Here is a 16,410-nt window from a genome sequence, read left to right on the forward strand (position 1 = left end):
AATGTGAAGTGCTCTTTATTTTATGATGTCATATTTAATAATTGATATCCCACTATATTAATTTACCAACGCATATTATTCGTAAATACGATTTACGTGTATTCAAAATATATATTCCGTCTTATGTTCTTATCAAGTCTAACTCACTAGGAATTTAGTTTGAAATAGATAGTCAAATTTGTAACAAATAGACTAACAAACAAATAAACAAACAAGGAAACAAGTTCATAATGCATTGTCATCGAATTCAGAGCTATCTTTGAAGTTTCAACTCTCGAACTTGTCGAAAAGTTACTTTAAAATCGATTGTCAAGCGAATAGACTAAGAAACAAATAAGCAGATACGATATCGTGATAATAAAAACGTGATGAAAATTAAAAAATATATATCACGTCAGTAATATACGGAAGTAAACATCAGTTTCCTCTTGATTATACTAATTATTCTAAGTATTTTATAAAAGAAACACGTACGTAAGAAGTAGGTAAGTAAGAATATGTCACACTAAAATGAAATTCTTGATATAATTATCTATATATATACATATAATGTATGTATGTATTTACCACATAGTGGAATAAAATATAGTAAGCACGTGTGATATGGAACACCTTTTATATCCTACGTAAAATCCCGTCTATACATCGAAAGGAGTAACTATGCTAAATTTGAAGTCAATAGGAAATATAGTTTCACACATCGCGTGATGAGACAATCAATGGTTTTCGCTTATGTTTTTTTTTTTTTTTTTTTTATAGAAAAGGAAGGCGGACGAGCATATGGGCCACCTGATGGTAAGTGGTCACCAACGCTCTTAGACATTGGCATTGTAAGAAATGTCAACCATCGCTTACATATCTAATGCGCCACCAACCTTGGGAACTAAGATTTTATGTCCCTTGTGCCTGTAATTACACTGGCTCACTCACCCTTCAAACCGGAACACAACAATATCAAGTATTGCTGTTTTGCGGTAGAATATCTGATGAGTGGGTGGTACCTACCCAGACGAGCTTGCACAAAGCCCTACCACCAGTTTATATAGGTTTGAGTAAATTAAAAAGAACGGATTAGTAATAAGTAATCTAAGAAATTTCTTTGAGATAATAATTAAATGATTCACATAAATTCTTATTATCGATAAACATGACGAATAAAGATTTGAAGCTACGACACCTAGCTGAATACAATAAACGTTTATCCAATCCACCATATGGCATCTGACACATGCAAATTTTTTCACAATTTTTCAAAAAAAATAAAATAATTCCTTCAACGTCTAATATGAGTTATAAACACAAATCAAATTCATGGAAATTTAATGGTGATCACGGTTAATCTGTAATCTCAACACTTTACTTTATATAATAATTACATTCCCCAGCTACGCAGGCGTAGATAACGGTATATATAAACATAAAAAGAAAAAAAAACTTATTTTATTTGTACCACGAACCTCAGCTTGTGTAGGTAGACTAACTTATCAAAATTTTATTATAATCAGAAGAATAGCTTAGAAATGCATGCATGCATTTTAATCTGACAATTCATTTTTATTTTTTGTTTAGAAGGAAGTGCTGTTTCTGTCATTGCCTTCACCGCGTTTTGTTTAACTAGACTGTGACTTAAGTAGTTCTAGCTTAAAATTCTGCAACTCCCGAGATCCGTAATTCAAGACCCCGTCAGAAAAATAAATAATATTACGCTTATATAACAAAACTAACGTTTTCTGAGGCTTCGTTCGCGTCTTAATTCCGAATTGTGAAATGTCAATTTCTGTAGCTCTTTCTTTAAAATTGAAGGATTTTCATACAAAACTTTCACCCTTTTGTCACTACCTTAGGGGTTAAATTTTCAAAAATCCTTCCTTAGTGATAGTATAAAAGGAACCCAATTATATATACGCAAATATACGCAATTTTTTATGGTGCTAACCTTAGTAGCTTGGGCTGTGCGTTCATATGTCAGTCAGTCAATTATTATTCTTTAATTAATATATATAAAAATAAATAAAGATATATTCATTAATTAGTCATTTAATAAGTTTAAAACTTCATTAAGTTACAAATAAATAAAACTTATTACGTATTATCATAATACTATTTGGATAAGGATGCTTGGATTTCAGATCGGGTCCTAACGCGGAACTCATCAGAAACGAAAATTGTGAATTCTAACTACATTGTAAATCTGATTTATTTAAAGAAGAGAAACTACGCGAGTTTCTTACCGAGTTAAACGAGTTAGCAATGATTCAAAAACATTTTATTGTAAAGCTCGTTTTTATGCCGATAATTTAATAAATTTAGTAGAGTCTGGCAGTTGGTTTGAACTCTTTCCTTACAGAAGACAAAGTCATGAGACATCATTAAAATTATCCTTTAAAAGTAAAAAGTAAAGTAACTTTGAACTCTTTTTTTCTCTCTCTTTCCTTTTTACACATGTTTTGTTGAAGATAAAACACGCACACAAAGAACGATTAAGTATTATTTTTATAATTTTGTTTAATATATCATTTTTAAAAATTGAAGTTGCAAACTTTTTCAAATTAAACTCCTTTGTTACGTCAAATAATGGATACATGCAAAAATATACCTTATAGAAAAAAAATGAACAAAATAGATTAAAAAAATTATAAAATAAAATAACAACAAACAGTTTTGTTTGTTGTTATTTTATTTTATAATTTTTTTTTTTTTGTGTTTTGTGTTTGTGTTTGAAGGGTTTCTTTAAAACTAACAATTTAAGCTACATTTTATTATTACCATGAAAAAATATATCATTTATTTACTTCGAGTAATAAAGACTGTATTTATATTATTTTGTATATAAAAATTTATAGCGAATATCAATCAAAAAGTGATTTCAATTCGATGCTCGTTGCCACTGTTTGATAAGTTTTACTAGTGGTCGCGTAAATAAAAACGTTTGTAGTGCGCGTAGTGACTAATGTGCAATTTGTATGAGCACATGTGGGTACAAGGGCAGCACAGCGTGCGATAGAAGTGGTATCAGAAAGAGAGTTATATACATGTAAAAGTATAATTATTATTCTTCAATTATATATTATGTTATTAATCAAATATTAAAACGTGGTTTCGCCAGCGTAGAATTCAGCTTCTGATGAACGTTCTTTAAAAACTGCCATTTAACGTACATAATGCATATTTGACTTGTACGTATAACGTACACACTGTTTGGTGGATACACATGTGATAAAATTTCATCTGACACAAGCATGTTTCCTCACGTTGTTATTTTTCCCCGCTGGGCACGGAATAAATGACAAAAAAAGATTAAGCACATGACAATTTTTGGTGCTTATCCGAGTTTGAACGGTTAATAAGGACGTATACAAACATGAAATAACAAAAATAATAAAAATATACATTCATACATACTTACACATTAACAGCGTTCTAGAAACATTTAATAAGATATTCGAAATGTTCCCATCAACCATATTTACTTAAAACTCACGTGAATTTCCTTTTTTACATAATATTGTTAATATGTAATACTGGCTAATGTTTGAATGATTCTTTCAAAGAAGTAAGTAATTATTCAATACGATAGTACGCTCTTGTTCGTTGATTATACTTTCAAATAACTTCAGTTTACAAATTTTCAACTCCATTTGATGAACTATGTAAACGCACAGAATAATACATGTGACCTACAACCTGCATCTAAAACTATAAATGTGTTATTTTATGTAACTGTAAATGTCCTGCTGTGAGGTAAAGGGCTTTAATCATGAGGAAACAGTTCAGACTTTTTTCCACCACGCCGCTCCAATGTAGGCTGATGCACGTGGCGTAATTAAATCCTAAGCATTGCTGTTCTATACCACCAAACATGTAATGAATCATAAGGACAGATTACATGCGCATGAAAATAATAAAATTTCACTTATAAACGTAACATTAATGTTATAATTATACTTGAATGATATAGATATATATAAAATAAACATCAGATAATAGTAACAGCCTGTTAATGTCCCACTGCTGGGCTAAGGCCTCCTATCACTTTTGAGGACCAGATTTGGAGCTTATTCCACCGCGCTGCTCCAATGCGGGTTGGTAGAATACACATGTGGCAGAATTTCAGTGAAATTAGACACATGCAGCTTCACGATGTTTTCCTTCATTGTCAAACATGAGTTGAATTGTAATCACAAATAAAGCACATGAAAATTCAGTGGTGCTTGCTCGGGCTTGAACCTACGATCATCGTTTAAGATTCAAGCGTTCCAACCACTAGGCCATCTCGGCTATATCTCGGGTATATCCCGGGTATAGCCGAGATGGTCAGATAATAAATGAGTCTAAAATAATAATAATACAATAAAATGCGAATATCGACAAATCCACATCTATTTCGAAGAAATATCAAGTTAAAGTGTGATGAAATCGTTTATTGCAAGGCTGTCTATTTGCGATACCCGCGTTCAACACAAAGTCAAAATAATGAGTAAATCAAATGTCTACTTCAAATATTTATATTATATTTTTATTCTACCACTGGCATGAGAGGCAAGATGTCGAGTGAAGTCACACTAAAAGATAAATTCCAGATGACACTGGAAAACAGTATGTGGTATCTTGCAAATCTACTAAAATTATATAAAATACTTTTAGTTTCAGAAAACCCGTTTGTATTGCGGTCAATAGATTCTTAACACTACACGGTAGAAGAATGTAATTGAGAGATTGTTTATATGGGATTTCAAAGGTTAATTTCAGTCAATAAATATAAAATACATACATACTATTTATGTTGTACACAAAGGTTTCTTTGGCTGTTTGTGGGAATTGATATTTAAGCTTATGTTTATAAATGAAAATCTGTCCTTTTTTTATGAAACTCATATCATAAAGGGATAAAATTTTGAATATAAATTTGTATGGAAAGTTTCTTAGTTTGTTTATGTACACAAATAAGCTACAAAGCTTATGGCTGCCAATATGAATAAAAGAAAATGCTTTTTTTGGAATGAATAAACCTAAAATATCACGTTGCAATGAATGGGTAAAAAAAATACAGCTTACCCACAAATCTCTATCATACGCAATAAATAAGATGGTAACTGAGAGACAGAGTATGAAAAATATCATCAAGCACACGGCTAATTTTAAATATCATAATTACTAATATTATAAATGCGATAGTAACGCTTTTACATTTTTTTATTCGCACATCTTACATACTCAACCGTAAATTTCTTAACACAGGAGTACAGAAAAGTATGTAGGGTACCTAATATCTCCCCCCCCCCCATATTATATAAGTATTATATAAGATTAAGGTCAAAAGATTTAAATATAGTTTGAATTAGTGCCTTCATGCGAAGCTATTAAGAAAATTGTTAAGTTCAGTCTATCAACTTCTAATTCGACCCCTCTATCCTATTGCTACATCTTCGTGCAAAGGCGTTATAAATTGTAGAAAAAAATAATAATAGTAAAAGAATATTAACTAAAGATTGCGGTAAAATGGGTAAGCACAACTGAATTTTTATTGGGCATAATTTGTGTTTATAATTAATCTAGTATTAAGCAGTAAAGGAAAACGTTCTGAGAAAACCTGCATGTTTCGGATGAAATTCTGTCACATGTTCACCAATCCACATTTGTATTGAAACAGCGTGGTGAATTAAGCCACAATCCTTCTCCTCAAATGAGGTATTTGCTCAGCAGACGTACATTTACAGTTACATACAGATAAATCCAGTTGAATCTTTTCGAAACATCGAAGTAGTTTATCGTGTTCAATTAATCATTTAGTCGTGATAGCCACTTTAACGCGGACTAATTTAGAGCAATATACCGCTTAGCCGCTACGTCCATTGTGAAATTTAAAAGTAAACTATTGACGAAGTTAAGCAATATAAGTGATATATCAACAGGCTTGAGACATTCGTTTTGTTGTGATAATTATGGCGCGCTTAGGCAATATTAACAAGAACGGCAATGCTAATAGAGCAATGACATCAAAGAAAAATTTCATCCAACTAGGAAATAGTTTAAAATGTAATATAAGAAGTAAGTTGATACATTTCGATGCATGAATATCAAATAGGACGATTTTCGTGATTAAATAATATTGGTGATTGTATCCGTTAATATAAACATTCATACTAGTTTATAATAAAGTTTGTTTGTTTGGTCTTAGCATCTATGTTAAAACATATTGCGATTAAATGGCTCATTTATTGAGAAATACTAGACTGTAGAACATTACGGTACGATCCACAAGGGCGGAGCACTAACGTCGAACGTATGTTAACCCTCACGGAGCAGTAATAATAAATGAATAGTAAAAAAACATTTTCAAAAACAAGCTTTTATTTAACACGTCTAAAAAGGAGATAAACTTTAAGCCAAATTCTTCACTTTATTACATTATAAAATTTATATGATGTATGAACTAGTCACGATATTTACGCGTGTGTGATTAATTATGAGGTAAATATTGTAATAATCATTTTTGAATAACATATATTATGAATATGAGTTTTAGACACATCTCAATAATAATTGAATACAAATATTTTAATATTTTTCGAACGCAAAACGGCGAGGTATGCGTTAATATATTTGTGAAAGTGCTTTATTATCATAATATATATACAATTCATTGAGCCTTACTCGAATGTGATCGGTTAAAACGTTCGATTACTATTAGACGCACCAACGCTTGTATTTAAAGACGTTATTGATTAAATATATAATGTAGTTGATATATAACAAAACACTTACCATCGTGGGAATCGTATACGTAAATGATACTCTTCCAGCCGTAGTGGGTCACGGTATCGATGATAGCCTTGTGGTATTCAGGTCGAAGACTAATAGCGTAGTCGACAAGTCCAGATGGGGGAATCACCTAAAACAAATTATACTTTCTTAGTCAGATTTTCATAATATTTATTGAACAAATATTTTATTACTTTTGAAGATATATTATAATACCAAAATTTTTGTCTATATATTACTTTATAATAAACAAGAACATTAAATTCACGCTTGACGTCAATAGTCTAAATTTAAGGCGTGTGAAACTGAGAAGCGCAGCTGTTTATATGATAATATTATATATTAAAACTTTGTTGTTATAAAGGTGTTTTTGATATCAAAGACACCGTTATAATATATATCAAGTGTATAATATAATATTCTAAGCGAATTAGGAAGATTTTTTTTATATAATTGCAATCTTATACGAGTATTGATGCGAAATTTAATGCAAAAATAGTAGTAGTATAAGTACAGTCTTTATTTTAAGTACTTTTTTATTTCCTTACTCTAATCATACTGAATGATCAGATTTTAAATTATTCAGACGCAAGAAAAATAGGCTTAAGTGCTTTCAGAGGAACGACATTGAAAACAATAGTTATTTCTAAAATGCAGGCTGCTACTTAGAATATCTCTTCGTTAAAGAAAACCCTAATAACTTTTTACTGGCTCGACCCAGGATTTGAACCTAATATCCAAGATCTCAGACTTGCAAACTTATAAGCTATATCTTATTAGGAGTAAGTTTTGTCCTTTCTTATGATTAAAATTCACACAACGAAACATCAATGTTGGCTTAGCATATTAGCCTACAACTATCCTAATATAAATATATAATGATATTGCATATAGAACTGCTCTAATCGTGTTTTATTTTGCATAACCTATGAATACCTCGTTAATAGTAAAAAGTAAAAAGGTTCTTTGGTAAATTGCTAAATAGGTACCGTTCGTTACTTACTCTTCCACCAGGCAACAATTTGTTATCCCGATTCAAAAGCCAAGAGACCAACTTTTATTATTCCTGTGAATCAACGTAGTACGAGATGGATTCTATTCTTTACAGTGCGAATAGACAGGCTGTAAACACTAACCACCAGGTTTCCGTTTGCTTTCAAATAATGTGAAAAAATTATATTTTTTCAATATATAATGATAGCTTAATATCATATTTTATATTTTGCACAGTCGTCGTTAAGGTTTAATTTATCAATTTGATTAAATACACAATAATTTTGTTCCATGCACTACATCAGAAATTGTATTGGAACATTTAATACCATAATATTAATTCCTTACATATGAAACTAGCGTTTTGTCGTACTGATCTTTGACCACTTTGATCTGAATCTCCTCTTTGGTTAAGAATTCCAAAATCAAATTTATAATTTCATTTAGCTGGTACATTTGAGTTTTGAAAACAGTCATTTTTTTTTCTTTGGCGTCGCTTATTACCGCACAACGGAAAACATGAAATATCGGTATATTTACGAGTACGAGTTCTACCGTGGCACTAGTGCTGCAGAAACAGCTTGAAGGATTATTGATGTGTACGGTACTGGTAACGTTTTCGTTCTGGAAATTTCGACCTTCAGAACCAAACCCGTGGACGTCCGGAGACCAAAGTGAAAAATGACGGATCCATCACAAAGCACTTCAGAGATAGCTGCAGGCTTCGGGGTAAGTGATAAAACTGTATTAATCCACTTGAAGCAAATCGGAAAAGTAAAAAATCTTGAACGGTGGGTACCTCATGAATTGAGTGAATCGAACTGACAAACACGCGATGACTGCTGTGTTACTTTGCTCAACCGACACAATAATGAAGGGATTTTAAATCCAATCATTACTTGTGATGAAAAGTGGATACAGTACGATAAGTCAATCGCTCTAGGCCACTGCTGCTTTACGACAACGCAAGACCACACACTGTACAACAAACAACCACTAAGTTATATGAGCTATAATTGGAATGTCTGCGACATCCACCGTGCTCTTCGGACCTTGCTCCAACAGATTACCATTTTTTCCGGAATTTGGACAACTTCTTACAAGGAAAAAAAATTCAACTCCGATACGGCAGTCCAAACCGCCTTCAAAGAGTTTATTGGTTCTCGCCCCCATGGTTTTTTTAGTAAAGGGATCAACGGTGCATACTTTGATTAATTAAATATATTTAAAAAAAAATTGACTTTATATTCTTACCGTACAAAACGCCAATTTCATATGTAAGGGCCTAATAATTATAATATTTAAATGAAACCCCTTAAAAACAGCGTTATCACCGTAATATTCAACATTTTACGTTCTTGTTTCAAATTTGTTCCTTACAAAGGATCGTTTCTGTGTAACGACTTCGTAATTCAATGTGATGCGTATATTAAGTAGTGGTTAATGCATTGCCAATAGTTAGGTTTGAGTGCGGTCAACCATAATCACATGAAGCTGCACGAAATGCCATACTAGTGGCCACACGGGTTAAATAGTACCAAGTTTATAACTTTCATGAAATTGAAACAAATATCCAAGTAGGATTTACTGAGTATTTATTTATTTATTTATTTATTTATTTATTAGGGAAACATACAGCATATCGTATATTACAACTTAATATAATAATCATATTTTAACACTTATGCCAGTTAAGTTTCCACTACTGTTTTAACAGGGAAGTGGACTAATTTTGATGTTACATAAAATATAACTATTTATGACAAAGTAAAATTTTAACGTAAATATGGTTATGGTTAATTACTAATAAGTATTTTTCACAAGATTATAAAATTTACTTAAACTATTTTTAAACAGATCAATGTGGTTGTATTTTCTATTATGACTATTACAAGATCTTAGAATAAAAGAATTTTTGAAATAATTAGTTTTATAAATGGGTATTGAAAAAGTATCCTGAGAGCGAGCGTTAAAACGAGGACACTTAAATAAAATCTCACTGAGCAGATATGGAGAATCAATTAAATTATTTAATATTTTGTAAAGAAACATTTGGTCTCTTTGTTCTCTACGTTCTTCAAGTGGCATAAAAACAGAGTCAGGAAAAGTAAATTTGTATCGCAACCTCCTGATAAATTTGTTTTGTATATTTTCAATTAAGTTGACATATTTTGCATATTGTGGATTCCAAACAGTTGACGCATACTCTAAATGTGATCTAACGAAAGCATTGTACAAAATTACAAAGGTATGAATATTTTTAAAGTCTGCCCCTTGCCGAAAGATAAATCCAAGCATTTTATACGACTTCATCACTATTTCCTCAATATGCTTATCGAATATAAGTTTGTTGTCTAGTTGTACCCCAAGGTCTCTCACCTCGGTTACCCTTTTTAATTTAGTATTAAATATGGAATAGTCAAAAATTATTTGTTCTTTTTTTCTCGAAAATGTAATTACACAGCACTTGTCAACATTAAGCTGCAAATTATTAGCAATGCAATATTGTCCTAATTTATTTAAATCCTCTTGTAAATGAAAACAGTCTTGATTATTTTTTATTATCTTAAAAATTTTAGTGTCATCAGCGTATAATAAAACTTGAGAATTTTTGAAACAATTAGTTACGTCATTAATAAAAATGTTAAAAAGTAAAGGGCCAAGGTGAGAACCTTGTGGTACACCCGATGTTACAGGAATAAAACTAGACGTATATCCTTTAATAGCAACGGCTTGAGATCTTTCGCGGAGATAAGATGTAAGCCAACGTAGAAGGTCACCATGTATACCGATGTTGTTAAGTTTTTGTAATAACAAATTGTGCGATATCTTATCAAATGCTTTCGAGTAATCAGTGTATACGACATCTACCTGGAAACCAACTTCCATAGCACTTAATACTGTATGCAAGAACTCACACAGATTGGACTCAGTGGATCGCTTATTAATAAAACCATGTTGGTTACAGGTAAGTAGAGGCCTTAATAATGGAAATATCGTATCATAGACAATCTTTTCAAAAAGTTTTGGAATAACTGACAATTTAGAAATACCGCGATAGTTTTTTATATCGTTTTTATTTCCAGACTTATAAATCGGCGTAATTAAAGATTTTTTCCAAATAGTTGGTAATAATCCGTTGTCCAATGATTTTTTGAAAAGCATTGTTAAAGGCACACATAACACTTTACTGCAGTTTTTTAAGAAAATGGGATGTATTCCATCTGGACCATAACCCTTGGATGTATCTATGTTCGATAAATATCGTTCTACTTTTTTGTCAACAATCTCGATAGAACTGATGATAGTCTGATTTGCGCTAGTAGAATAGTGATCCATTGTTTGATTTCCACTATTATCCTCAAAAACTGAATGAAAATAAGAATTAAACATATTTGCTATATCGTGTCCATTGTATCCAACTTGAGAGTTAAAATACATTACATTAGGTACAGATGTATGACCTTTTTTAGTAGTATATTCTACTATAATAAATCTCTAACTTATCGACCTTGTTTGCTTAGCAGTCACATTATAAAGCTGCAGATCCTGAAGTTTTGAGTTTACCGCCTGGACTGGATCTGGAATTACTACAGTTGTTTGGAATTTCGGAAAATATGTAATGATTAATCTTGCGTTTGAACTTTACACTGTCATGTCAACGCCACTTAATTAGATTTTGGGAGTAAGGGAATAGAGATGCACATGTGATTTTGCGCATACTTGGCAATATAATATATTTCGCCTCTCTATCGAGCATGGTCTTGGCCAAAATTCGTTCAATAGCCATAATAGCCGCAATGTCTGTCTAATTAGTTAATAATTTTGTAGTTTTTATATTAAATTTTTTATTGGTACACATAGTAAAACTATGTCAGATGGTCAGGTCTCCATCCCAACCGATATTAAATCAATTGCATGAAATTAATTAATTTAGTAAAAATAATAGCATAGTAACATATGGTCTTTACCTTATATACATTAGCGCTTAAAATATTAACTATTCCTTACAACGCCACCAATCTTGGGATCTAATATCTTATGTCCCTTATGTCTGTATTTTAACTGGATCACTCATTCTTAAAGCTGAATAAAACAATAATATGTATTGCTGCTTGACGGAAGAATATATGATGAGTGGGTAGTATCTGCCCAGACGGGCTTGCACAAAGTCATATCACTAAAAGTGTAAGCAATATAATACCTAATAGTAAAAAATAATTAAATTTAAAATGAAATTAGACATCGTTTATAAAATAAAAGTTCCAACAATTCTAAATTTGTTATAAAATAATACAGAAGTACAGGCCATTATACCAAACGGTATAATAAAAGAGAAACGAGGTTCCATATACCAGCTTGCACAGGACGTACATATGACTCTTAATTTGCAAGAAATAGAGGCTAATATGGAATGACAGCACTTGCCTATCATATCGAATAAGGAATTTTACAAAAGTATTAGGCAAGACGAGATTCCACGCGAGCCAAGTCGAAGACAATAGCAGTTATTACTTAATTTAATAATATCTTTCAAATAGATTCTAGATAACAATAGCTTAACGCTCCGAAATTCGTTAACGAACTTAATATAACGTTGAATCATTTTAAGGTTCTCTTTTAAGTCAAATGAACGCTTTGTCACTTATAACGAAATATTAAAAATTATTTATTATTTGATAAGGACTTATCTGTTTCGCACAAGACTAATATTATATGCCAAAATCAATTTCAATATACTCTTTATTCTGGTGGGGTCTTATAAGCACTTTTAAATTGTTGTTACAGGGTTAAATTGAATGGAAAGCTAAAATCGATTATGAATGTATTTGTGTAGATTCTACAGAGAGGAACCGACAAAAATAAATGAAAAATACATTCAACTATTTTCAATTAAATTTATGTAAGCGTAGTCTACAGGCGAAGGTTACTTTATCATCAGGGAGAGCAATTTTTTGCATTCCTACCTTAATATATTTTAATTATCAATTTTATTTAGGTTTTTTAATTATATTATCATTTTGACGTTAGTTAACTTTGCTAGACATATCCCACTCCCAAGGCAAGCCTTTTGTTTTTCCGTCTTTCACATTCAGTCGGGTCCCGTAACATTCTTCAGGTATTCAGTCTATCTGAGTGTGCTGCGAAACTGTTTGCTCCAAACACCATCGGTTCTTCGACATACGTGATCAGCCCACTCTCACTTCAGTCTGCTATTTTATCAATCTATGTCAGTGACTTTGTCTCATCTCCGGATGCTCTTAATTGTAATTATATAATCCGTAGATAGTCCGAGCATAGTTTTCTCAATAGTAATATTTTTTTTATAAAATTGGTAGGCGGACGAGCATATGGGCTACTTGATGGTAAGTGATCACCAACGCCTATAGACATTGGAATTGTAAGAAATGTTAACCATCGCTTATATCGCCAATGCGCCATCGACCATAATAACATGTTTCAAGCTTTAACTTTGAAAATGTACATCATAGTTAGATTTAAATTTACTTCAAAATCCTTTACGTAAATAATTTATGTCCTTTTCTGAGAACTAAAGCCCTTAAAATATGGAGCTATACTTTTCACGTTCGTACTAAAATTGTTTGATGATAGGCAATCAAAGAGCAAGTTGCTTCCAGGGAATTTGCATGGAAAATTTAAGAGAATAATGTCTTATTTCCGTACGAAATATTGCTCCATAAAGGTTAGAATTGCATATAATGATTTTTAGCTCCTCGCCGCAAAGTGACAATTTCCTTGATGAGGCACTCTCCAGGATGGGACACCAGTTTTTTTCTTTGTTCGAAGGTAAACCGCTTTCTCTATATATTTTTTTTATAATGTTTATTTCCTTTCGACACGAGTTACCTTAAGCAGAGATATTTATGTAACGTACCTGCTGCTGAGCCCGCTGCTGTATTCGGTATTTAAAATGTTATGGAAGTTATATTCGACTATGCGATAGATGTTTCCCTATCTTTCGAAGTGTAAATGATCGTGTTTTGTCCGCAAGCATGAAAACATTTAATAAAATGCTTTATACGTATATGAACAGAAATAAAGTTAACACAATATTTAAGACAAGTAGTATACAAGCTATATAGCATTTATAGACATTAATATTATAAAAGTGCAAGGACTGGAGAAGGAATGTATCAGAATTTTAAAGTGTTTTTTGTATTACATAGGCAACTTAAGTTAATTGGTGGTAGGGCTTTGTGCAGCATTATCATATATGTAAAAAAATATTTTACCTGTACCTGTTAAATGATTATATTACCTGTTCAAAGTCAATTACTTATAAACGTTGTTTAGCGGGTGATTAGTTAAACACTGACTGACTCATCACGAGATACCTGAAACTAAAGATCCTATTGACTTAATATTTAGTATAGTCCTTCTATGCGGCATACATGTTTGGATTTTACGCAAATCCTGTCAAAAAATTTTTTTTTACAAATTTAAATTTGGAGCATAGGTAATTCAAGTAAGTTTAAAAATAAAAGGGATGCTTACTTGCATGAATTGTACCCGTACGAAGTCTGAACGGAGAGCTAGTAATATATATGAGTATAATTTTTGCTTACCTTCAAGTTGTTGAAAGTTACGGAGTTTATTTCATTGAAATTAGTGTAATAGTTTTGAAGTTGTGGTGGGATGGGGTCACTGGTGTCTCATAAATGGTAGTTTAAGGCGTGTGCAGCCCGTTTGTGGTCTCATACTATTGCAAGGCGAAACTAATTTGCGGCTAGGGTAATTTATGCACATTTCAGCTGATATTTATGTTTCTATCATTGCTTCATAAATTTTTACTTAATTTATTCATAGCTGAATAGCATCAAGCTCGTTTCATAAATTAAATAAAAATTACCATTACCAATTCTATGTAATTAAAAAATGCTTATTTATTAAAGGGTACAAGATATAATATTAGAATGAAAGCCAATGCCACTCTGTTCACATGATATACGTAAAATCTAAATTAGAACCATTCTTTTAACGTAACATTTAGAAACGTTGAACTTCAATTTGCCATTGAAATTTTTTTAAGGCACCGAAAGAAGTTTTACTTGATTTTGAAGATACATTATTTTAACAGATACGCCTATTCTATCAAAAGTGGATAGTTTATTACACTGCCAAACAGATGCCAAAGTTCTAAGTTTGAATACCGGGCTTGGTGAATAAAAAGTAGTTGTCTGTTTTACTGTCAAGGAGTTCAAGTTGTAATCAAGTTGGCACTAAGCCGCGCATGGCTTCACCTGGATTCATTTTCGATTACACGTGCTTATTTCTTACTCATGATGTAATCGAAAATTGTGGACTTAAAACCAGGGCAAGCACCACTTATTTTTAATGTGCTTAATTTTTGCTTTAAAAATCATCTTGTGTAATTGTGTCGTACCAAAATTTAACACGTATGACCACCAACCTGATCAAGCTCCAAATTTTCTTATAGAAAGGAGGCTAGACCTTAGCCCAGCAATGGGATATTTAAAGGTTATTATTTTACTTTTCTATAACACTATGTCACTATCGTCTGTTAATAGTGGTTTTTTTTAATTTAAAATATCTGTTGGCTCGAAACGTGAGACCGACTCGTATGCCGTGACGGCTAACGCGTGAATCTCTTATCTCACCTTATTATTATAAGGATTTTAATAATCAAGGAAACGTAATAAAGAGACAGTTTTCTTTAGTAAAATATTTGTTCTTATTATTATAACAATCTATAGCAAACAAGAAGTAGCGGAAAGGGTGCTCCCTTATTACGTTTCCTTGATTATTAAAATCCTTATAATAATAAGGATTTAATAATCAATTATGATGATTCAAATTTTCTTGACTTATAAGATTACAGTATGGTTGACTCAATATTTTTACATCAAATGAAACAAAACCTCAGTCTTGAATAAAACCAGACATTTCTGAAAACGATTTATGTTATATTCTCCTACTTTCACTTTGTAAATGTAATTTGTCTGACTCCCCAGTGTAATTTAATTTTAACGAAGATGACCTTTGATCCATTAGCGTTGTCGTACAAAATGAACTATGGAATAGTTTTTACAGCATTTCGATACTTATAATAATACAATACGGCATAAATTCGCATGCTATTATTCAAATTGATCGGTTTACTGCCACGTTTAAAATGTAAGGTTATAAATAATGATCGAATTAATTATTAAATCTTATATATTAAATATTCTTTAAATATTTTTTATTAAATGTATTCGTCTAGAGTTGGTATGGTAAAATTGAAGTGTTACCCTTTGTGACTTGTTGCTATAAAAATTGTAATAGTATCCACTATAACAGTAATCGGTTGTAAATTAGATTAGGTATTAGGACTATTTTATAATTATTTACTTTATTAGTATTATACTTAAACAGATACATAAATCCGGTTCTAAATTCAAACCCAGATCGAGCTTATAAAATAATTGTGTTTTAATTTTAATTCTCAATACCTGTTCGAAGTTGAAAAATTAAAAGCAAAGCACATAAATTTATTGGCCCAATTTCTCTCCGGTCGTGTCTTAGATATATCCATTCTATCCTTTTGCAAAGAGCACAAAACACATTATAATATTACCACCGAATTCAGTTAAGCTATTTGTATTTATTTTATTATTCAGATACGATAATAAT

General features: G+C 31.4%; 1 protein-coding gene across 1 annotated transcript in view; it reads right to left on the bottom strand.

Moving 5' to 3' along the window:
- LOC126780486 (glutamate receptor 1-like) overlaps positions 1–16,410 on the bottom strand; it is a gene marked incomplete at its 5' end in the record, with an annotated part of 112,144 nt that overhangs the window by 38,527 nt on the left and 57,207 nt on the right. The window contains one exon of the mRNA XM_050505015.1: positions 6,766–6,892. Within this exon, the coding sequence (XP_050360972.1) occupies positions 6,766–6,892 (127 nt within the window). The remainder of the gene's footprint in view (positions 1–6,765; positions 6,893–16,410) is intronic.

Source organism: Nymphalis io, chromosome Z (assembly GCF_905147045.1).
Source record: "Nymphalis io chromosome Z, ilAglIoxx1.1, whole genome shotgun sequence".
In the NCBI taxonomy this organism is placed as follows: domain Eukaryota; kingdom Metazoa; phylum Arthropoda; class Insecta; order Lepidoptera; family Nymphalidae; genus Nymphalis; species Nymphalis io.